Here is a 24,694-nt window from a genome sequence, read left to right as displayed (position 1 = left end):
CAAAAAAAAAAAAACAGACTCACAGTTCATCTCCAAGCATACACTGACCACCTTCAACTGTACAAAACCGCCCTCAACACTGCCCACTCTGCCTACTTTTCAAACCTCATCCACACTGGCTCCAATAACCAAAAGGTTCTTTTTTCCACCATCAACAAACTCCTCAATCCCAGTGACAACATTTCAAAGTCATTCACCACTGGAAAATGCAATTCTTTCCTCTCTTTCTTCCAATCCAAAATTGATACCATCTACAGTTCCCTATCCTCCTCCCCCATCACCCATTCCTCCTCCCTCCCCCTGCTCCTCTTATCATCTCTCCATTGTCTAGATTTTCACCCGTCTCCCCAGCTGATTTGTCCAAAATCATCTCAACCATGAAATCCTCCACCTGCATCCTAGATCCCATCCTCCTTTGTTAAACACTGCTTCCCCACCATCTCCCCAATTATCTCAGGGATTCTCAACTCCTCCCTCAACTTTTCCACTGTTCTACCATCACTGAAACTGGCTGCTGTAACCCCCATCATCAAGAAACCTGTTGTCACCTCACAAATCAAAGCCCATCTCATCAATAATGACCTCTACGAACAATTTCAATCCGGATTCCGTACCCACCACAGCACTGAAACTGCCCTCCTCAAAGTAACAAATGACCTTCTCCTCTCCTCAGACTCCGGCCTACTCTCCATCCTCATCCTCCTGGACCTCACTGCTGCCTTTGATACCATTAACTACTCCATCTTACTCTACCGCCTCACCTGGCTCCAATCATATCTTACTGAAAGGAAGCAATTCATCTTCAATAACTGCTTCTCCTCGACTGTCCCCCTGTCCCAAGGTGTCCCCCAGGGTTCGGTGCTTGGTCCTCTCCTCTTCATCCTCTACCTCCTCCTCCTTGGTCAGATCATCCGTTGTCATGGCCTCTGTTTCCACCGTTACACTGACAACATCCAGCTCTACATCTCCACCAAATCCATCACCTCTCAGACCCACTCCACCCTATCAAGCCATGTATTTTAGCAAATGTTCTGTCTTCCGAATTTTCCCTTGAACCTGGTCTTATTGCCTGGATTGTTGATTTTCTCAGTGGTAGAATCCAGCAGGTCAGAGCAGGAGTATCACTCTCTGATAAAATTACCACTTTTAGTAGTGCGCATGCGCCACAGTGTATGCAGCCTGTTCCAGTCGCTCCTGCTTACTTTAACTTTGTTTTCTACTTTTTTCCTCTCTTCTTTATCTTACTTGTTCTGTTTTTACTTTAGTTATTTATTAAGCTACGTCCTCTCTAAGCATGCTTGTGTGGAGAGTTTTTGTTGTTTTGCTTGTGGTGGAATCGCTCCTTTTACTCTGCCACTCGACCGTCGCTCAGCAACACCGCATTGTTTACTCCAGGGATCAGCTGATGGAGCTGAAGCCGGCCGGCTTGGCTACGGTGAGGGAGGATATACCTGCTGAACTTTGGAGGAAAACACACCGGGGTTGCAGAGGGAAAAGATCGCTACGGCGGCGGAAAGGAGCGAAACACCGGAGACTTATGGAGAGGAAGACATTCAAGCCGTGTCTCCCATCTATCATCATGGGCAACGTGAGATCACTGGGGAATAAGATGGACGAGCTTACAGCGCTAACCCGGAGTCATCAGGAATACCGGGAGTGTAGCCTGATGATTTTCTCGGAGTCATGGCTACACACGGATGTTCCTGACCACAATGTTTCCACCGTGGGTTTCCACACTGTCCGGGCTGACAGGGACTGCACTAAGAGCGGTAAGCGTAAAGGAGGTGGGCTTGCTGTTTACGTGAACAACAGGTGGTGCAATCCTGGTCACATCACAGTCAAAGACCGCATCTGCAGCCCGGATATTGAACTGTTAGCTGTGGGCCTCCGTCCTTACTATTTACCCCGTGAATTCTCACATGCTATTGTAGTGGCTGCTTATATCCCCCCGTCCGCTAACCCGACGTCGGCATGTGACGTCATCCACTCCACAATAGCCGGACTACAGACTGCACACCCGAGTGCTCTCATTATAATCTCGGGTGACTTCAACCATGTCTCTATTAAAAAGACACTCCCGAAATTCACCCAGTATGTGACCTGTAAAACCAGAGAGGAGAAGAGCCTGGACCTGCTGTATGCTAATGTAAAGGACGCATACACCTCCACGTCCCTTCCCCCGCTGGGTAGATCAGATCACAACTTGGTGCTTCTCACCCCCTGCTATGTGCCTCTAGTGAAGAGGCTGCCTGTGACCACAAAGACAGTGAGGACATGGTCAGAGGACTGCTATGAGGCACTGCAGGGCTGTTTTGAGGTGACTGACTGGAATGTACTCTGTGAGCCACATGGAGAGGACATTGATGGGCTTACTGAGTGCATTACAGACTACATTAATTTCTGTGTGGACGGCATTGTCCCAGCAAGGACTGTGCGGTGTTACCCAAATAACAAGCCTTGGGTAACAAAGGACATCAAAGCCATACTCAACCTGAAGAAGAGGGCTTTCAGAGGTGGCAACAGGGAGGAGCTGAGGGACATTCAGAGGGAGCTGAGTGCAAAGATCAATGAGGCTAAGGACGGCTACAGGAGGAAGCTGGAGAGGAAACTCCAGCTGAATAACATGAGCGAGGTCTGGAGTGGTATGAGGACCATCACCGGTTACAGACCAACTAGCAGTGGAGCTGATGGTAGTGTGGCTAGGGCCAATGAGTTAAATCTGTTCTTCAATAGGTTTGACACTGCTGCCCTGGCCCCTGTTGGCTCTCCTGCTGACTGTCTCCAGCCACCACCACTTCTGACCCCCCCTCCTCCTCCTGATAGCACCTCATCCAACTTGGTGAGCCCCTCACACCCATCCCCCACTCCTCACACCTCCTCTGGCTCCCATGCTACCTGCCCTCCTCTCACTTTGGACTCCAACTCTCCCCCTCCTCAACCTGCACTCTTTACACCTCTACATGTTAGGAGACAGCTGAGCAAACTCCCCGCCGGTAAGGCTGCAGGCCCTGATGGTGTCAGCCCACGGGTTCTCAGAGCCTGCGCCGAACAGCTCTGTGGAGTGCTTCATCGTGTCTTCAAAATGAGCCTGAGCCTCCAGAGGGTCCCTGTGATATGGAAGACGTCCTGCCTCGTTCCAGTGCCAAAGATGCCGCAACCCAGCGGTCTCTCGGACTACCGACCGGTGGCACTGACGTCACATATCATGAAGACCCTGGAGAGACTTGTCCTGGAGCAGCTCAGGCCTATGGTCAGGCCGCACCTGGATCCCCTCCAGTTCGCCTACCAGCCCCGGATTGGAGTTGAGGATGCCCTCATTTACCTGCTGAACCGCATCTACGCCCACCTGGACAAGCCGGGGAGCACTGTGAGGGTCACGTTCTTTGACTTCTCCAGTGCTTTCAATACCATCAGGCCTGCTCTACTGGGTGACAAGCTGACGGCGATGCTGGTGAATCCCCCCCTTGTGTCCTGGATTGTGGATTACCTCACTGGCCGACCACAGTACGTGCGCTTGCGGCACTGTGTGTCAGACACAGTGGTCAGCAATACCGGGGCTCCACAAGGTACTGTCCTCTCTCCTTTCCTCTTCACCCTTTACACCACGGACTTCAGCTACCAGACAGAGTCTTGTCATCTTCAGAAGTTTTCTGATGACTCTGCTATAGTTGGATGTATCAGCAAGGGTGAGGAGGCTGAATACAGGGCTGTGGTGAATAACTTTGTCTCATGGTGTGAGCTGAACCACCTGCAGCTCAACACAACAAAGACAAAAGAGCTGGTGGTGGATCTGAGGAGAACGAGGACACCAGTGACCCCAGTTTCCATCCTGGGGCATAACGTGGACATTGTAGAACACTACAAGTACCTGGGTGTGTTCATAGACAATAAACTGGACTGGACTAAGAACACTGAAGTCCTTTACAAGAAGGGACAGAGCCGCCTCTATTTTCTGAGGAGGCTCCGCTCCTTTAACATCTGCCGGACTATGCTGAGGATGTTTTATGAGTCTGTGGTGGCCAGTGCTATTCTGTTTGCTGTGGTGTGCTGGGGCAGCAGACTGAGAGTAGCCGATGCCAACAGACTCAACAAGCTGATCAGAAAGGCCAGTGACGTTGTGGGGGTGGAGCTGGACCCTTTGACAGCAGTGTCAGACAGGAGGATGCTGTCAAAGGTGCGGGCGATACTTCAGCATGGCTCTCACCCTCTCCACAACGCTCTGGTCGAACAGAGGAGCACCTTCAGCCAGAGACTGATTGCTCCTAAATGCACCACTGAGCGCCACAGGAAGTCATTCTTACCTGTGGCCATTAAACTGTACAACTCCTCCCTCTGATGATCGGACTCATTTGGCTATTTATAAAACAAATCACACAATATAATTACTCATTCTTATTTCATTTATAATGCTACAACCATTTCATTGTATATTGTATATATTTCAGATTGTCTACTTTACTGTTTTTATTATTTATTTTACTTTATTGTCTACTGTAATATTTTATTTATGTTAATGTCTACTTTAATATTCTATTTTATTCTATTTTATTCTAATGTCTACTTTAATATTTTATTTTATTTTATTTTAATGTCTACTTTAATATTTTATTTTATTTATTTCATTGTCTATTTTAGTATCTTATTTATATCTCCATCTTTATCTCTTGTTTCCATTCATGCTGTATTTCTATTTCTACTTTGCACGGAGCATTGGAACAAAAACAATTTCCCCCCGGGGATTAATAAAGTATTCTGAATCTGAATCTGAATCTGAATTTTACCGGCTCCCCTCAGGGATGTGTTTTATCTCCTCTTTTATTTATTTTGTACTCAAACTCTTGCTCTAGCACTTTCTCAAATTCTTTTTTCATGAAGTATGCAGATGATACTGCACTGGTCAGTCTTTTATTTGATGAGGAAGAGGAACACGGCCCTGTGCTAGATTATTTCATCAACTGGTGTGAAAAGTCCAACCTTCTCCTAAATCCATCAAAAACAAGGGAAATGTGTATCGATTTCAGAAAAGTGGTATCCCCCAACTCTGTCTCTGTCACTTTGATAAACGGAAAGCCAATACAACAGGTCACTGGATATAAATATCGCGGCGTGGTGCTTGACAGTAAGCTGAAGTGGGACATGTGGACTGACTAAATTTGCACCAAGTGTCAACAGAGAATGTTCCACCTTAAGAAACTGTTGACCTTTCATGTCAGTAACAAAGTGCTTCAAATGTTTTATTGTTCCTTTATTGAAAGTATCTTCTCCTTTGCTGTCATCTGTTTGTTTGGCAATGCCACAGAGGCACAAAAAAAGAGAGTCAGACAAATTATATCACTATGCAGCAGACTGTTGGGCAGTACTTTGCCAAGCTTGGAAAGCATCTATAGACAGAGGATGCTAAACAAGGCAAGGAACATTACTGGCGACCTTAGGCAATCCCTGGCCTACATGTTTGATTTGCTTCCTTCAGGGCGATGATACCGCCCCCCTCTGTTTACAAAAAACAGAGCAAAATTCTCTTCTGTGCCTCAGGCTATTAAACTCCTTAACAGCCAGCACAGTTCTTGACCTAAGCCTCTCAGCTGGTCTGCAGAAGCTTAAAAACTATTTCGCCTCCTCCTATATCTGTACATGAGATGTGACTACTGTGCTCTATGTGTGATGAATGTTTGGTCACCGTTTGATGTATTGTTATTTATTTATATATTTCTGAAATGCCTTGTGTGACCTGCTGCAACCCAATTTCCCTACGGGGACAAATAAAGACTACTACTACTACTACTACTACAAACTGTCTCTCTGATATCAGACACTGGATGCAAACAAATCTCCTCAAACTCAACTACGACAAATCACACTTACTCATAATTGGTCCAAATTCCCTCACCCTGACAGCCAAAGAGCATTCTAGTATCTGTGTGTGGCACTGAGTCGTAGGCTTTCATGTAGTCAATCCAGGCAGTCCACGGTTTAGTCTACCTGGTCTTGCAGCCTTGGGTGAATGCTCTATCAGCCAGTAGCTGGTGCTTGGCTCCTCTGGTATTACTACCAATTCCTTTCCTTTTTTGAGCTTCCGTGTTGTACAGAGGCAGGTTTTTTGCTAGTAGTTGGGTTGGACCGCACCCTTCTGGGGATCCTTCATGATTAGGACTGTCCATCCCAGTGTCATCCCCTCCATCAGCAGCTGGTTCATTTGTACAGCCAGGCGTTCATGCACTCCATGAACGCCTGGCAGCACAGTTAGTTAGTCCTAGTAAGTTTCTTTAGCCAGTAGGTGTGGATCATGTCAGGGCCTGGTGCTGTCCAGCTCTTCATATCAGACACTCTTTCTCTTTAGTTTCTTCTCTCCAGTGTTCTAAATAGGTTTCTCTACATTGTTTTAGAATTTGGTTGATTGGTGTTTGGAAAGCAGTGTTGGTGTGAGACTGGTCAGAGTGTCTAGTCTCAGCACCAGCTGACACAGGGGACTCTTTTCTGGGTTTAGTTCCTGTGTTTGGGGGCTTTGGAATGGAGGGTGTCTTGTGACCTGGCTTTAAGGTGGATGAAAAATTTCAGTTCTCACTTTTGAATGTTAATTATCAGTGGGTATCCTCCTAATTCTGCTCTGCATGCATTTGTTGGTGTATTTCTGTGTACATGTAAAATGTATCTGCAGAATTCTGCATGTAAAGATTCTGTTGGATGTTTGTCCCAACAGGTTTAGCTCTGATGACTGAGTGTAGAGTGCAATGGGCTGGATGACACTGTCAAATATTTTGAGCCAGATTTTTTTTAAAAAACTTTAAGATATTTTTTGGGGCATTTTGGCTTTAATCGACAGGACACACAAGTGTGAAAGGGGGAGAGAGAGGGGGAGTGACATGCAGGAAATGGCCACAGGCTGGAGTTGAACCCGGGCCCCTGCGGCAACAGCCTTGTACATGGGGCGCCTGCGCTATCCAAATCCAGCTCGCCCCCCGAGCCAGATTTTAATGGAAATTAAAAATTATAAAATTTTCTCTTTATTGCATTTAGAGCTCATAGAGTTTAAGTTTAAGTTTATTTACTTTATTAATCCCCCTGAGGGGAAATTCAATGTTTTCGCTCTTGCTTGTCAATTACACACAGGTCCGAAAGACACACACATGCACAAACAGGACCTATACATTCACAAAGTGGAGAGATGTCAGAGTGAGGGGGCTGCCCTTGGTCAGGCGCCCCGAGCGGTTGGGGGGTTCGGTGCCTTGCTCAAGGGCACCTCGGCAGTGCCCAGGAGGTGAACTGGCACCTCTCTAGCCACCAGTCCACACTCCATATTTGGTCCGGACGGGGACTCGAACAGGCGACCCTCCGGTTCCCAACCCAAGTCCCTATGGACTGAGCTACTGCCGCCTAGCTTATTCTTTTTGTGCATTCACTGCCATACTGCCGCCTAGCTTATTCTTTTTGTGCATTCACTGCCATGTTGAAACTCCCTGATGCTGTTATGGCTATACCAAGGTAGGTGTAACTCATACTATGTTCAATGATATGATTATTTATGGTAAACTGATATTTGTTCTCCTGACATCGGGGCGACAGTACTTTTCTACTATGTCCAGCTGTTGCTATAGTTGAGTAGGAGATAGTAGAACAAGATCATCAGTATAAAACAGAGACTTCACCTCTCTATCTAGAAGGGAGAGGCCAGGACATTGATCCAACTGAACATTTATATACACATGCAAGTAAAGTCAGACTTAAATTGCAGCCCTGACGAACACCTTTTCTCTGGGTGAAGAGTTCCATTTGTTTGTCTCCAATTTTAACAGCACAACTATTTTCTAAATACATTGATTTAACCAGATCATACACTTTTCCCCCTATACCACATTGTAGAAGCCTGTAGTAGAGCCCTTCATGCCAAATAGAGTCGAAAGCTTTCTTGAAATCAATAAAACAAGCAAATATCTTACCATTTTTTGTTTGGTGTACATGTTTGTTAATTAAAGTGTGACGGGTATATATATGGTCCGTGGTGCGGTGTATTTGAAGGAAGCCAATTCGACTTTTACTTAAGACGGAGTGCTCTTCAAGAAAATCTAGTATTCTTTTATTTAGAATACGACAGAATAATTTACTGAGGCAACTGGTGATACAGATGCCACGGTACTGATTAGGGTCTGATTTGTCCCCACTCTTATGAATGGCGGAAATGAACCCTTTGCACCAGATGTCAGGAAAATGTCCTGACTGTGTATATATACATACATATATATATATATATATATATATAGAGAGAGAGAGAGAGAGAGAGAGAGAGAGGTTGTTGCTTTTTCCATCCAGGTACATATACCTGAGTGGTGTACTTACCAATATATGGTGATGATTTGAACTATGCCAGTTGCCTTCAACAGGACCTCCCTCTAACATTTAAAGAAATGCTGAAAGCTTTTATCCCCTTAACCATGATTAATCACACTGCAGTAGCTGTCACATTTTTAATGAGGCGTGCTAGCATACATTGTACAGTTGGTTAGAGATGTAGTCACCACAGACACATTCACTGCTTTCTCCCCTCTTACACAGTGACTGTATCCGCCCTGTAGCCAATGTGTTGTCTTATGAGCTGGACCTAAGCCTTCAGAAGCAGGCCTGCACTCTGTCACCAGTCGACACCCTGTAACCGTACACTGGCCATAAACACTGACTAGGCCTGGTAGGCAGGGAAGGGAAAGCTAGGAGTGGGGGAGAGATGGATGGTGTAGGGGGAGGATTGGGAGAGTGTGGACGATCAGTAGAGTGAATTAAGATTGTGTTTGGCTATGATTTTTGAGAAATGGGAAAAGGCAGGAATAGGATAGAGATGGGTTCCTGTGTCAGTGTGACTGTCCAGGATATTCCCATGTTCAGGCTTTGACATTTGTTATTTGGAATAATAGCCTCGTAACACACAGGCACACACTCTCCCCTATGTAATGGTCTCCATTCTGTGGAGGACACTTGTGTTTCAAAGGGCTCCAGCAGGATTTTCTCACACAACAACTTTGTCTGCTTGCACTGTAATAAGTCTGTCTGTCTGTCTGTCTGTCTGTCTGTCTGTCTTTCTTTCTCTCTTTCTTTCTTTCTTTCTGTATGTATGTATGTATGTATTTATATCGTTCTTTCTTTCTTTCTTTCTTTCTGTGTATTTATGTATGTATTAGGGCATTAACAGAAAAGTCGATTTGTCGACGTGTCGACGTCAGTGGCACAAGTCGACACCCCCCGGGAGGAGTCGACAAGTTGTGTGTTTTTTCCCTCTCTCTCTCTCTGTGTGCTTGTGTACGGAATGCAATCGCTGCCTCTGATTACGGTGATACTTTATCCTTGACGGCGTACTATAAGCGGAGCAGACTCCGCGAGGAATGTCCGCAGTCATTCGGGCTTTCATAGTCGAGCGCACTTCTGTGTTGTAGTTTCCTGTAAAAATGTCTGTGAAAAATCCCCGCAATGGGAAAATACATGCCGAGAAGTCACTGGTGCGCGGAGCGGAATCCACGCGGTCGTAAAATCTGAGCTTTGCGCGGACCTCCGCAGAGTTCGTTCTGCGTACGTCCGCCCGAGTATGTTCGGGCCTTGACAGACACACATCACGTGTGGAGATACTTCACTTTCCTCCGCCGTGTCAATGTGATGACGTCATCAAATGACTTGTCGACTCGACTTTATTGACAGATAAGTCGACCTGAAAAACATCAAAGTCGTTAATGCCCTAGTATGTATGTAGCCTATGTATATCTTTCTTTCTTTCCTTCTTTCTGAGATGAAGCACTTTACATTTTAGTGGCTGTTCTTGTTTGGACTAGTTCCTATTTAAAATGCTTGGCCAGCCTTCCTGACATCATTAATGCAACACTGGGGCCACATGTAACCGTGTGTATATGTTCTCGCTCACACACACACACACACACACACACACGCACACACGCACACACGCACACACGCACTCATGCACAAAGTGGCCTCATGTCTGGTCTTATTTTCTAATCTCTCTTCGTGACTTTTTTTGCCAGTTCCTGGTCTGGGCTCAGCTTTTGTTAGATTTGTCCCAGTCTTGACAGTAGACTTCATACAGAGAGTTAGGTGCAGCCGCTAGTTGTGGAAAGTGACTTATAATTTCATTTTTGTAGGCAATTTTCGAAAGTGGCAAGCCAAACCCAGATTTGCTGCCAGTTTCTGCCCCTTTTACGGGAAAACCCACTGTCATGGGGTATTGTCAAAGCCACATGTGAAAAGCCACATTATTGCCAAAGTAAATTTGTCCATATTTTTGTCTCTGTTGTTGGGCCATACCCTGTCCACAATGGTCACAGTAGAGCCTCTTACTGAAACACTAGCACTAGTAAAATAAAGCTCTCGCTGTGATGATTCATTATTTCTTTGATGCAGCATAAAGAAGATTTTGAACAAAGTGCTTGTTTGTCTTTTTTTCTTGCCTGTCAGGTAGTATGCTAATTATTTTTTATCCACAAGAGGGCAATGACACATTCAGAAACGAGTTTACCCATAGTCTGATGTCAAAGAACACTGCTGAGTGTGGTGATGATATCAGACCAAAACCAAAATAAGAAGAGAAATCCTTGAGCAGGGGAAAGTCCCATTCTGGGTTCAATGTTCTTTTTGTTAGAAAATGATTTGGAGTCTCTCTCTCTCTCTCTCTCCCTCTCTCCCTCTCTCTCTCTCTCTCTCTCTCTCTCTCTCTCTCTCTCTCTATCTCTCTCTGTGTATTCCAGGTCTTGGTGAGTGAGGACTCGGATGGAGAGGGAGTGGTGGCTCACTTCCCAGCTCATGACAAACCCATATCCTGCATGCAATTCAACCCCAGTGGTAAGACGCACGCACGCACACACACTCACTCACTCACTCACTCACTCACTCACTCACTCACACACATATGCAAACACATTTATTATCGAGAAAAGAGCTAAAGCACTCTGTACAAGTTCGGAAGAAATAAAGTAGGAGAGAGATTATCCTTCCATTTAAATGTAACATGGTGTGTGTTTGGACCAGCCAGTTCACCCAAATGTATTCATAGTGTGTGTAAACATATTGTATTATACACATTGAACATGTGTTAAGCCTTAGTTCCAACATATTCCTTTACACCAACCGTAAGATGTGGGACACATGCAGGTCAGCCATTTTGTCACATACAGTATACAGGTGACTAATGCACCCACAGGTTGATGCTTGATATCTCCATTGTTAATCTGCACCCCACCTAATCATTAGAACAAATAAATAACAATTGTGGTTACTGTAACCTAATCAACACAAGAGGTTATGGAAGGCTTTGACTAATGATGATAAAAGTCTCTTTTTCAAAGGAATACTTTAGCCTCAAAATTACCTTTTGTATTTCAGTTACTCACCCCATGTTACTCTCCAGTCAGTCTCGTATACCTCCACAGTGAACAGAGAATCCAAAAACAGAGAAAACCATGTTATATGTAATCGTGTTATATTGATGTAGCAAAGCTATATCAATCTCTCTGAATGTGTTTGCAAACTCTCACACGACTCATGCAGTATAACCCATGTCTCATTCATCCAGTTGTTTACTCAGTACTTCCCAAACATATGCATTTTTGCTAAACATTAGGATTTAAAACACTTGTGCACACAAGTAGTGTGCAAGGGCAAGCATGTGCATTTGAACTCTGCATTCCATTGAGTTGCTGAGGTCTGCTGCTCATCTGTGCGTGAGAGTGTTTATGCGAAAATATTTTAAATGGTAAGGTTTTAGCCAAAATGTGTGTTTGGGAAGAAAACAGAATATGTGGTCACTGTTCAACAGGTGAGGTTGAGACAGATATACACTACCTCCTGCAATGTAAAACATTTAATGAGACAAGGAACATTTATTTAACAAGCTCAACCCTGCAATATCAGATTTCAGAGAGCTTAAGGAGAAAATTAAAAATACCTTTAGGAGAAGGAGACAGGGTGTGTCTTACTGCCCAGTATGTTTCAACATACAACAACCTGAGGAATGACCAACTTACACACACACACACACACACACACACACACACACACACACACACACACAGAGGATGTACTGTATATATAGACTTAATATATATCATTCCTAATATTGTCATAACGTTTGTATTATTATTATTACTATTATTATTATTAGTGTTTGGTCAAATTGTAATTCAATACTTTGGAAACAGTTCTTGAAACTTTCATGCAAATAAAGCTCTTTGAAATGATTTGAGAAATTGAAAAAACTAAGTAAAAAATAGAATAGAAAGTTGTATTTTCTAATAAGCCAGTGAATTTGTGTTACAATCAATCTGCCAGACCGAGACTGTTATCTATAAAACTTCTTCCCAGCAGTCGCCCAGTACTGATGTACTGTAAACATACGTCAGTGTCAGGGGGTGTGGAAGGACCCAAAAGCAGCACAATCTCACAAATAACAGTTTGTAATGTCCTTTTATTGGAACTAGGCTTGTGCCGGTTTGAAAATTTTCCAACCGGTTTGATTTAAAGCCAAATATCTAACCGAACCAATATATTGAATTATATACCTAATTTTACCACTGGGGGTCGCATTTGAGCTATTTTTCCCAATAAAAGCCCATTATAGGTGTAATGCGCTTCCAATCCACTAGGTGGTGGTAATGCTGTATTAACTGCCAATACACACAAGGTTACACAATAGGAAGAAGACGCAGAAGGACACCAAGGAACCTTCCTCCGACTCCGCTCTCTCAGTGGAGACATGGCGGTTGAGAGGGCTGAGCGAGAGGACATTCCTGTAGTAGTTCCAGCCCCCCAAATAATACCAGGAACTTCTTCAGTGGGAACGGGTTACTAGGGCAACAAACTGAATGACTGCTGACTCCCTCACACTTTTCCCCGCCCCCAATGAAATTTGATCTCTCGCAGCAGCAGCAGACAGCTGAGCGGATTGGAGCTGCAGAGTCCCTCTGAAGCCTCTGAGACAAACTAAACAAAACACTTGTAGGCTCCTCCACTTCATTTATAAACAAACATAAACCTTATTAAGTTGTCATAATGCATGTTACAATGCAAGATAAGTTGAATATAGTCCCTTGACACGCCGCCGATGTGAAAAGCTTTTTTTTTTTTTTTTATCCGGTTGACCTGAATTAAACCGGATGGAGCTCTTAAACCGGACCAAACCGGTTAAACCGGAAATCGGCACAAGCCTAATTGGAACTCTCCGCAGGTTGAATGCTGCACAGGTAAAGATCAACAGATAACAGGTAAGCCCCTGTTACTTGTGATGTTTCACTCGGCAGGAAGCTCTGATGACAACAGGTGGACATGTGATCTCTCTCAAGGAAGCTGGAGTGGTGAAACACCACACAGGCAGACGAGAACCAAGAAAGGCACAGGCAAAACTGTCCATCTCCTCAACTGGGGGGTTGAAGGGATGAGAGTGGGTGGAGCCCACATTATCCGACGGGCCCTCCACAAGGAAGTCTTCCTCAGGGTGAACAGGCAGGGAATCAGAATCAGAATCAGAAATACTTTATTGATCCCCGAGGAGAAATTATTTATGTTACAGGTGCTCCTTGCAAGAGAGGAAAGATACGTGAAATATAAGAAATTTAAACAATAGTATTTACAAATATATAGTTAAATAAACAGGAATTATTAACAAACATAAACGTAAATAAATAAATATATATATATTTATATATATATATATATATATATATATGTATATATATATTTATATACATATAGTAAATTGAACAGGATTATTTACACAAACAGAATATATACAGTCAGGGGGAAATGGGGTTATTGCACAGGTTACATTGGATTATTGCAGTGTGTGAAAAAGTCTCAGGGCCACTCAGAGGGAGGAGTTGTACAGTTTGATGGCCACAGGCAGGAATGATTTCCTGTGGCGCTCAGTGGTACATGGTGGTATGAGTCTCCCACTGAAAGTACTCTTGTGCCTGACCAGTACATGGTGGAGTGGGTGTGAGACATTGTCCAAGATAGTTCGTAGCTTAGACAGCATCCTCCTCTCTGACACCACCATCAAAGAGTCACACTCCGTTCCCACAACATCACTGGCCTTGCGGATCAGTTTGTTGAGTCTATTGGCGTCCGCCACCCTCAGCTTGCTGCCCCAGCACACAACAGCATAGAGGATAGCACTGGCAACCACAGACTCATAGATAATCCTGAGCATAGTCTGGCAGATGTTGAAGGACCTCAGTCGCCTCAGAAAATAGAGACGGCTCTGGCCCTTCCTGTAGAGAGTGTTAGTGTTCTTAACCCAGTCCAGTTTATTGTGTACCCCCAGGTACTTATAGTCCTCCACAATGTCCACACTGACCCCCTGGATGGAAACAAGGGGCACCGGTGTCTTGGTCCTCCTCAGATCCACAGCCAGTTCCTTTGTCTTTGCCACATTGAGCTGCAGATGGTTCTGCTCACACCATGTGACAAAGTTATCCAAAACAGCCCTGTACTCATCCTCATCACCCTTGGTGATACATCCAACTATAGCAGAGTCATCAGAAAACTTCTGAAGATGGCAGGTCTCAGTGCAATAGCTGAAGTCCGTGGTGTAGAGGGTGAAGAGGAAGGGAGAGAGGACAGTCCCCTGCGGGGCCCCGGTATTGCTGACCACTCTGTCTGACACACAGCGTTGCAAGCGCACATACTGTGGTCTGCCAGTCAAGTAGTCTACAATCCAGGACACCAGGGGGGCATCCACCTGCATTGCTGTCAGCTTGTCACCCAGTAGAGCTGGACGGATGGTGTTGAACGCACTAGAGAAGTCAAAAAACATGACCCTCACAGTGCTCGCCGGCTTATCCAAATGGGCGTAGACACGGTTGAGCAGGTAGATGATGGCGTCCTCAACTCCAAGTCGGGGCTGATAGGCGAACTGGAGGGGGTCCAAAAGTGGCTTGACCATGGGCCGGAGCTGCTCCAAGACGAGTCTCTCCAGGGTCTTCATGATGTGGGAGGTCAATGCCACGGGTCTGTAGTCCTTGGAGCCACTGGGACGCGACGTCTTTGGCACAGGAACGAGGCAGGATGTCTTCCACAGCAAGGGGACCCTCTGGAGACTCAGGCTCATGTTGAAGACATGCTGAAGTACTCCACATAGCTGGGGGGCACAGGCTTTGAGCACCCTGGGGCTGACACCATCAGGGCCTGCAGCCTTATTTGAGTGGAGTCTCATCAGCTGTCTTCTCACATGGTCAGCAGTGAAGCACATTGTGGAGGTGATGACACGTGGGGGAGGGGTGTAGTCCTCATGATGGAGAGAGCAGTCAGTCTGACCACGGGGAGAGGAGGTGTGAGGAGGAGGAGGAGGGGGGGTCAAGCAGGAGGGTGTTGAGGTGTGAGAGGGAGGAGTGGGGGAGGAGGGCGGAGTGGGAGATGGTTGACCAAGACAGACAGCAGAAGAGTCAGGGGGGGGATGGGCAGGGCCAGTAGTGTCAAATCTGTTAAAAAACAGATTCAGTTCATTGGCCCTGTCCATGCTGCCTTCAACTCCTCTGTGGTTGTTGGTCCTGAAGCCAGTGATGGTCCTCATTCCACTCCAGACCTCTCTCATGTTGTTCTGCTGGAGTTTCCTCTCCAGCTTCCTCCTGTACCTCTCCTTAGCCTCCCTGATCTTCATCTTCAGCTCCCCCTGTATTGTTCTCACCTCCTCCCTGTTACCAGCTCTGAAGGCCCTCTTCTTTGAGTTGAGGATGACTTTGATGTCCTTTGTTACCCACGGTTTGTTATTTGGGTAACAATGGACAGTCCTGGCTGGGACAGTGGAGTCCACACAGAAGCTGATGTAGTCCGTGATGCATTCTGTGAGCCCGTCGATGTCCTCCCCATGTGGCTCACAGAGTGCCTGCCAGTCTGTCACACCAAAACAGCCCTGCAGTGTCTCATAAGTCTCCTCCGACCATCTCCTCACTGTCCTCATGGTCGCAGGCTGGCTCTTGACTAGTGGTACATAGCAGGGGTTGAGGTGCACCAGGTTGTGGTCTGACCTACCCAGAGGGGGGAGGGGGGAGCAGCTGTATGCATCTTTGGCGTTTGCATACAGCAAGTCCAGTGTTCTCTCCTCTCTGGTAGGACAGCTCACATACTGTGTGAATGTGGGCAATGTTGTTGCCATGGTGACATGGTTGAAGTCACCCGAGATAGCTATGAAGGCACTAGGGTGTTTAGTCTGCAGGCGGGCTATGGTGGAGTGAATGACGTCACATGCCGACGTCGGGTTGGCAGAGGGGGGGATGTAAACAGTTACAATAATGGCATGTGAAAACTCCCTGGGCAAATAATACGGCCTGAGTCCAACAGCAAACAGTTCAATGTCCAGGCAACAGATTTGTTCCTTAATAGAAATATGGTCAGGACTGCACCAGCGGTTGTTTACTAGAACGGCAAGCCCCCCTCCTTTGTGCTTACCGCTCTCGGTGCAGTCCCGGTCGGCCCGAACAGTCTGAAAGCCGCTGATGGAGACGTTGTTGTCGGGAATGTCCTGGTGAAGCCATGTCTCAGTGAAGCACATAAGACTAGATTCCCGGTACTCCTTCTGACTCCTGGCGACCGCTGTCAGGTCGTCCATCTTATTTGCCAGCGACCTCACGTTCCCCATGACGAGAGAGGGGAGACACGGCTTATATCTTCTCTTCTCCATAAGCCTCCGTTGTCTCAACCCTGCTTTTTTCCGCCACTGTTTACTTCCTTCCCTGCATCCTCTGTGTGTTTTCCTCCACAGTTCAGCTGGTATCTCCGATGTTCCGGCCGGCCTCAGCACGATCAGCTGATCTCTGGAGTAAACAATGAGGCCATGAAGTTGTTGCGCAATGGTGCCAGGTCCGAATGAAATAAGTAATTCCAGAGTGAGGAAAATGAGCACAACTCTCTCAATCAGCATGTTTGGAGAGGGCGCAGTTTCAAAATGTCTGTCACAAAAAAGCAAGCACAAATACCAAGCTTAATAAAGCAAAAAAGTAAGAAAACTGAGAAAACAAGCAGGAGCGACTGCAACAGGCTGCAAGCGCGGGCGCATGCGCACTGCTTGCGCACTGCATGCGCACTGAAGAGGTGTGGACTGCTAGATGGAAACCCCTCAGTGGTGTGGTGGTCCTGGAGGGCTGGTCAGGGTGGCTACGGTGGAAGTCGGTGATGAGGTCCGGGTCGAGGATGTGGCCAGCGGGAACCCAGGACCTCTCCTCTGGACCGTAGCCCTCCCAGTCAACCAGGTACTTGAGTCCCCTCCCATGAGGATGGGACCCGATTAGGCACTGAACAGAGAAGGCTGGACCCCCATCGATGAGGTGAGGAGGAGGAAGAGGTGGAACCGCTGGCGACAGAGGACTCTCTTGGACTGGCTTTACCTTGGACACATGGAAGGTGGGATGGATGCACATGGAGCGTGGAAGCCTCAGTCTCACAGCTTTCAGACTGATGACTCTCTGGATGGGGGATGAGCCGACGAACCTGGGTTTCTTGGATTCCACCCAGAGAGGCAGGTCCCGGATGGAGAGCCACACCTTCTGGCCAACCTGGTACACTGGGGCTGGAGAACGTCGTCAGTTGGCTAAGGCAGCGTAGCAACCCACGGAGCGCTGGAGGGCAGTGCGTGCCTTGGCCCAGATTTTGTGACAGTGGCGGACAAAGGCTTGGGCCGACGGGCAGGGTACCTCTTTCTCCAAAGCCGGGAAGAGTGGAAAGAGTGGAGGCTGATAGCCATAGGCACATTGGAAGGGAAAGAGGTCTGTGGCAGTGCTGGTGAGGGAATTGTGGGTGTACTCCACCCACAAGAGCTGCTAGGATTCGGATTCTGGGACACCATGCAGCGAGATTCATCCTCTCCGTCTGCCCATTGGACTGGGGGTGGAACCCAGAGGAGAGACTAGTGGTGGCTTCCATCAGGGTGCAGAACTCCTTCAAAAAGACCAAGGAGAACTGAGGACCCTGGTCGGACACTACATCAACAGGGGGGGCATGCATACGGATGACATGGAGCAGGACCATCTGAGCAGTCTCCTTGGCCGATGGCAGCTTGGACAGTGGCACGAAGTGGGCCATCTTGTTGAAAAGGTTGACAACAGTGAGGATGACTGTGTTACTGTCAGAGGGAGCCAGGCCCGTGACGAAGTCCAAGGAGATGTGGGACCAGGGTCGATGTGGGACTGGAAGAGGTTGAAAAAGTCCCGCTAGGACCTGACAGGAAGCCTTGTGCTGGTTGCAGACAGAGCAGGCCTTGACAAAGTCACGGGTGTCCTTCTCCAGGCTTGGCCACCAGGAGCATTGGAGGAGGATGTCCTGCGTTCGCTGGGAACCTGGATGGCAGGTGAGTTTGGAGACATGGGCCCACTGCAGGACCTCCGACCTCAGGGCTTCTGGGACATACAGGAAGTTGGCGGGCAGGCGCTGGGACCAGGCTGACCCTCAGTAGTGGCCCTCACTCTCTCCTCTATGTCCCAGGTCAAGATGGCGATGACACAGGGAGGAGGAAGGATGGTAGCAGGCCCTTCCACCGAATCCTCACCCTTCTGGAACTGCTGGGACAGGGTGTCAGGTTCGGCGTTGTGAGACTGAGGACGGTAGGAGAGGTTGAAGCGGAAACAGGTGACAGGGTGTCAGGTTCGGTGTTGTGAGATCGAGGACGGTAGGAGAGGTTGAAGCGGAAACAGGTGAAGAAAAGGGACCAGCAGGCCTAGTGAGAGTTCAGTCTCTTGTCAGTGCGAATGTATTCAAGGTTTTTGTGGTTGGTCCAAACCAAGAAGGATTCGTTGGTGCCCTCCAACCAATGCCGCCACTCCTCCAGGGTCATCTTCACCACCAGCAGCTCAATGTCCCAATGTCATAGTTCCTCTAGGCAGGGGACAAGCGCCGAGAGAAGAAGACGCAGGGTTGGAGCTTCTGGTCGGAGGCTGACCTCTGGGACAGGATGGCTCTTACTCCCACGTCGGAAGTGTCCACCTCCACCTCCACCTGGCGATCAGGGTCTAGCATCTAGAGGATGGGTGCAGCAGTGAACCTGGACTTCAGGGTCTGAAATGCTTTGTTGGCAGCAGGGGACCACTGGAAGGGCACCTTCGAACTGGTGTGGGCAGTAAGCGGAGCGGCCACTGAGCTGTTGCGGATGAAGCGACCATAGAAGTTGGCAAACCCCTGGAAGCGCTGCAGTTGTTTGCAGGAGTCAGGAACAGACCAGGAGGTGACTAGGGTCGTAGGGCTGTGGCCTTAGACGTGGCCTTGGCCTTGCTGAAGACTTGACGGTAGTCGCAGTATTCAAGAGGTACCCCGGAGATAATTGGCGAAGAACAGGAAGTGGGAGAGTAGAGTGGCAGGGAGGCGTGCTTGAGGCAGGTGAAATGACACGAGGTCCCCCACTTACGGATGGAAGCAGTCTCCCAGTCAATGTGGGGATTATGCCGAAGGAGCCATGGGTAACTCAGGATGAGCGGCAGACAAGGAGCGTCCAAGATGTAAAACTGGATGGTTTTGTGGTGGTTGTCGGACAGGAGCATGGGAACCTGGGTTATCTAATGTGTGACCGTGCCCAATTTGTGGCCATTTGGCGTTGGCACCAGGGTCTGCCAGGGGTTGAGGACAATCAGGAAGGAGAAGCCAGGCTTGGAACAGAGGTCTTTTGTTGTGGGGAGGTAGCGTCGTTGTCTAGCTCACCTGTATTCCCCTGATTACTGGTGAGCTTTGGCTTTTGCTGGGCAGGATGACAAGAAATGGCCTGCCTTCCCACAGTAGATACACAGGTTGGAGTGGGGTCGATGTTCTTGTTCCTCAGGGATTAGGGAGGTACGGCCCAGCTGCATCGGTTCAGACTCCTCCATCTGCTGACCTGGCGAGGAGGAAGATCCGGTAGATCCCCCTCTGGACCGAACTGAAAACTGGCGGGGTGGAGCCCCTTGACGCCACTCTCGTCTACGGGCCTGGGTACGGAGGCCAATCCGGATGGCTAGCTCAATGACCCCATCCAGCGTGGAGGGAACATCGTGGGTGACCAGCTCATCCTTGATGTAGTCAGCCAGGCCATGGAGGAAGGCATCAACTAGGGCAGCAGATTTCCAGCTGCTCTGAAGGGCTTTGGTGCAGAAGTCGATGGAGTAGTCAGCCACTGTCCTGTTCCCTTGCCATATGCCCATTAGCCCCCGTGTGGTCTGAGCTGGAGACCCCCAGTCCAAAAACCTTGCATAGCTCCTTTGCAAATGACTGAAAGGAGGTTCAGTCTGGAGACTGTCTTTCCCACTCAGCAATGCCTCACAGTCAAACCCGGTCTGTCGGGTGGCTGATTGTGAAGGCTTCCTTTTCCTGCTCTGAGGTGAAGGTACAGGGCTGACGGGATAGCAGCAGGGAACAGTTCGTGAATTGAAAGGGCCCACAGGTCTCTTGATCTCCGTTGTAGCGCTCTGGGGTTTTCACCCGGGGCTCAAGGGCGTCTGTGGGTAGCAAGGGAGCAGGAGTCCCGATGCAGGAGCAGCTGGTGAGGGTGTGGGATCATGTTAGCTGCTTCAGTTGACTGGCTACTGCTGCTAATGCTTGCCCGTTGACCTCAGCTGCCTGTCTTGCCTCTGCGGTGGCCGCGGACATCATTGCCTCATGCTGCTGGAGGATACCCTCTATCCTCTCAAGACTGCTAAGGGGAGTGGGATTGAGTGCTAGGTCCATAACTGGCCAGATTGTACTGTCAGGGGATGTAGTAGGACCCAAATGCAGCACAATCTCACTAATAACAGTTTGTAATGTCCTTTATTGGAACTGTCTGCAGGTTGAATGGTGCACATGCAAAGATCAACAGATAACAGGTATGGACAAGTATGAACAAGTATGGACTTGGTTCAGATGAGTATGCACAGTCTTAAGTTCTTGAGTTGAGCTGAGTTCGTGGGCGGGCTTAGGTGAGCTCACCTTCACAGGATACAGTTTGTTGAAGGATGTGTGAGCTGGCAAAGTGAGCTGGTGAGCGAAACTTACTATTAACAGTTCAGCGTTTAAATCAAATCAAATCAAACTTTATTTGTATAGCACTNCACACACAGTCAATATAGTCAATAACATGGCTGGGCACTGAGGAACCAGGTGAGGAAAGAACCACCTATGGGGAGCTATCCACACTGAGAGGCGCCACAGCCTACGGCCACAGGGAACGCCACCACAGAGACCACCCCGACCCAGACAGACTGGGGTGGACTCCACACACGGTGCAGAGCCCCCCAGTCCTCTGGGCCTGAGGGATCTCCAGGGTGATGTCCCCGCGGGCAGACCGGACACACCTCTCAGTGTGGAGGCCCCCCATGAGGAAACACTGGAGCTAAAAACTAAAAGACTAAAAGGCAATATGATAAGATAAAACAAGCATGAGATAAAATAATGATAAAATGCATAAAAATGTAAGATTAGAAAAATTAAAGATTTAAAGATTAAAGTAATATTAATAATAATAAATAAATAAATAAATCAAGATTTAGAAACTAAATAATAATAAAATGCATAAAGATTTAAAACTAAATCATTTAAAAGCATTAGAAAGTAAAAATAACTTATAATAGAAGAATTAAAAGGGTAAAAGAAATCAGTTAAAAGCTAAATAAAAGAGGTGAGTCTTGAGCCTCCTTTTAAAAACATCAGCAGTCTCTGCAGTCCTGATGTTCTCCGGCAGGCTGTTCCATAAGTGAGGGCCATAATGGCTGAATGCAGCCTTCCCGTGGGTTTTTGTTCTGACTTTTGGAACAATTAAAAGGCCGGTGCCAGAGGACCTCAGGATCCGCGAGGGTTGATATGATCAAAGCAGGTCAGATAAATAAGATGGCCCAAGACCATTAAGACATTTAATAACTAATAAAAGAACCTTAAAATCGATCCTGAAACACACGAGGAGCCAATGCAGCGATTTTAAAACTGGTGTAATGTGCGCCCGCCCTCTGGTCCTTGTCAGCACTCTTGCGGCTGAGTTTTGGAGTAGCTGCAGGTTAGAGATGGTCTTTTTGGGAAGACCAGAGAGCAGGGCATTACAGTAATCTAAACGACAAGAGATAAAAGCATGCATCAGCACCTCCGTGTTAGCCTGAGAGAGAAACGGGCGGACTCTGGCTATATTTTTAAGATGGTAAAAATCTTTCTTTGTTACATTTTTGATGTGTGGAATAAAATTAAGCTCAGAGTCAAAAATGGCGCCCAGGTTCTTTACCCATTGTGAAGGTTTAAAATCTTGTAGTTTTGGTAAAAGTTTCTCTCTCTTGCCTTCAGGACCAATAATTAAAACCTCTGTTTTGTCCTGGTTGAGCTGTAGGAAATTCACTGCCATCCATGACTTGATATCTAAATGCAGTTAAAAAGGGTATCAGTTGGCCCTGTGTCATCAGGAGACACGGCGATGTACAGCTGTGTGTCATCTGCGTAACTGTGGAAGCTGATGCCGTGCCTCCTGATGACGTCCCCAAGGGGGAGCATGTATAGATTAAAAAGAATTGGACCTAAAATTGACCCTTGGGGCACCCCACACCTGATTTCATGCGTTCTGGAGGAACATGTATCCATACTTACAAAGAAACAACGATCTGTGAGATAAGAGCTGAACCAGTTAAAAACAGTGCCAGAGAGGCCCACCAAGTTTCTGAGTCTGTTTAATAAAATGTGGTGATCTACTGTATTGAAGGCGGCGCTTAGATCCAGTAGTACCAAGACTGTGAGTTTTTGTGAATCAACATTCAACCTGATATCATTTAAAATCTTTAAAAGGGCTGTCTCAGTACTGTGGTTCATCCTAAAACCAGACTGATATTTCTCTAAAATACTGTTTCTTTTTAAAAAATCATTTACTTGGTTAAAAAACAGTTTTTCTAAAATCTTACTTAAAAACGGTAAGTTGGATACAGGTCGGTAATTATTAAAATGTTGGGATCTAAATTACTCTTCTTCAGAAGGGGCTTCACCACCGCCGTTTTGAAGGCAGCGGGGAAGACACCCGTCTGAAAAGAGTAATTTACTATACTTAAAATCTGTTCCTCAAAGAATCCATAAAATGTTTTTAAAAGTGATGTGGGAATCGGATCTAAAATGCAGGTTGTGGGCTTTACTTGGGAGAAAACTCGGCCAAGTGTCCTTGCATCAACCAGGGCAAAACTCTCCAGTGTTTCCTCAGGTAAAAGCAATGATCCAGGTGTGTTAAAAATTATATTCTGTTGGGATAAAAGACTGGACCTGATATCATCGATTTTACTTCTGAAGTGGTCTGCAAAGTCCTCGCAGAGGGCGTCTGTTGATATGTTGGATGGTTTATTAAAATTGGTGCTGGTTAATAGATCGAAGGTGAAGAAAAGAAATTTAGGATTGTTTTTATGATCGGAAATGAGTTTTGAAAAGTGCGATATTCTTGCCTGTTTGACTGTTTTATTGTAGGATTTGAGTTGTTCGCGTAATATTTCAAAATGGACTGTCAATTTGGTTTTTCTCCACCTCCTCTCTGCACTCCTGCATTTTCTTTTCAGTCTTTTGAGATTATCATTTCTCCACGGGGGTGTAGGTTTTGTTTTTATTGTTTTGATTAAAAGTGGAGCCACTGAGTCAAGTGTTGACTTTAATTTAATGTTAAAATTGTCCACAATAAAATCACAGGGTGCAGGTAAAATTTCAGCAGGAGTGCTCTGTAAAATCTCGATAAAATTTGCAGCCTAACTTAAGAAGTTAGGTAGCGTTTCCTCACCGTTTTTACCGGGGCCTCCTGATGGCTAAAACTGGTGATGTTAAAATACACACAGTAGTGGTCAGACACAGCCAGGTCAACAACAGAGGACACACCAGTGGATAGGCCATAGGTTATGACCAGGTCCAGGGTGTGTCCTCTGTTGTGAGTTGGCTGTTTAAAATCCATGCAGGTTTAAAGGTTTAAAAATTCTCTGGAAATTGTAACTGAGGTATTATCAACACGTACATTAAAATCACCAGTTATTAAAATTCTGTTATAGGTGGTGTGTATGATTGTTAGTAGTTCTGAAAAATCAGTGATAAAAGAGGTGGTATGGTGGGGTGGTCTGTAAACTGTGATGCAAAGAATAGGAGGACTGCTAAAAACAAAGGCATGGTACTCAAATGATGAGTAGCTGTTAAAAGAAACTTCATTAGAGTGCAGGGAATTTTTAGTGACTGAAGCAGTTCCGCCTCCTCTTTTACCTCCCCTAGTAGAAAATAAAAAATTTAAATTTGATGGGCAGGCCTCGGTGAGAACAAAAGGTGCGTCAGTACCAAGCCATGTCTCTGTTAAAAGAATACTGTCCAACTTGTTATCTAAAATCAGATAATTTATGATAAAAGTTTTATTTAAAAGAGAGCGCACGTTCAGCACGTCCAAGTTAATGTTCGTGCCAAACGTGCGCTCGTCATCACAGTGTGGTGAGTGTGGAGCAGGTGTGAGGGGAACTAAGTTTTTAGGGTTGCTATTGATCCATGGTGAAGCTGGTCAGTTAAATCTGTTTGAAATTCTAACTGGGATGGATATGGATGTGGGAGTGGGTTGGGGATGAACCAAAGAGGAAAGCAGGGGGGCGTGTTTTTCCCATGTACGTCAGTCACATGGGGCACACTGAACAGCGTGCTGACTGTTAGCCGCTAACATGCGGCTGCCCAGCCTGCTCGGGTGAAGCCCACCAGCCTTGTAAAAAGAGGACCGGTTCCAAAATAAGTTAAAATTGTCGATAAAAGTGAATCC

At 46.7% G+C, this 24,694-nt stretch overlaps 2 protein-coding genes across 8 annotated transcripts in view; both read left to right on the top strand.

Annotated features, from left to right (window-relative positions):
- bcas3 (BCAS3 microtubule associated cell migration factor) overlaps positions 1-24,694 on the top strand; it is a 939,536-nt gene that overhangs the window by 177,826 nt on the left and 737,016 nt on the right. For all 7 annotated transcript variants that reach the window (XM_050055595.1, XM_050055587.1, XM_050055619.1 and 4 more), the window contains exon 13: positions 10,734-10,827. In XM_050055595.1, the coding sequence (XP_049911552.1) occupies positions 10,734-10,827 (94 nt within the window). The remainder of the gene's footprint in view (positions 1-10,733; positions 10,828-24,694) is intronic.
- LOC126397200 (uncharacterized) lies at positions 433-4,834 on the top strand. Its single transcript, XM_050055799.1, has 2 exons — positions 433-1,933; positions 2,297-4,834. The coding sequence occupies exons 1-2, from the start codon at positions 1,295-1,297 to the stop codon at positions 4,334-4,336; spliced, it is 2,679 nt and encodes an 892-aa protein (XP_049911756.1). The 5' UTR covers positions 433-1,294; the 3' UTR covers positions 4,337-4,834.

Source organism: Epinephelus moara, chromosome 2 (assembly GCF_006386435.1).
Source record: "Epinephelus moara isolate mb chromosome 2, YSFRI_EMoa_1.0, whole genome shotgun sequence".
Classification (NCBI taxonomy): Eukaryota; Metazoa; Chordata; class Actinopteri; order Perciformes; family Serranidae; genus Epinephelus; species Epinephelus moara.
This window is presented reverse-complemented; position numbering and strand designations above follow the sequence as displayed.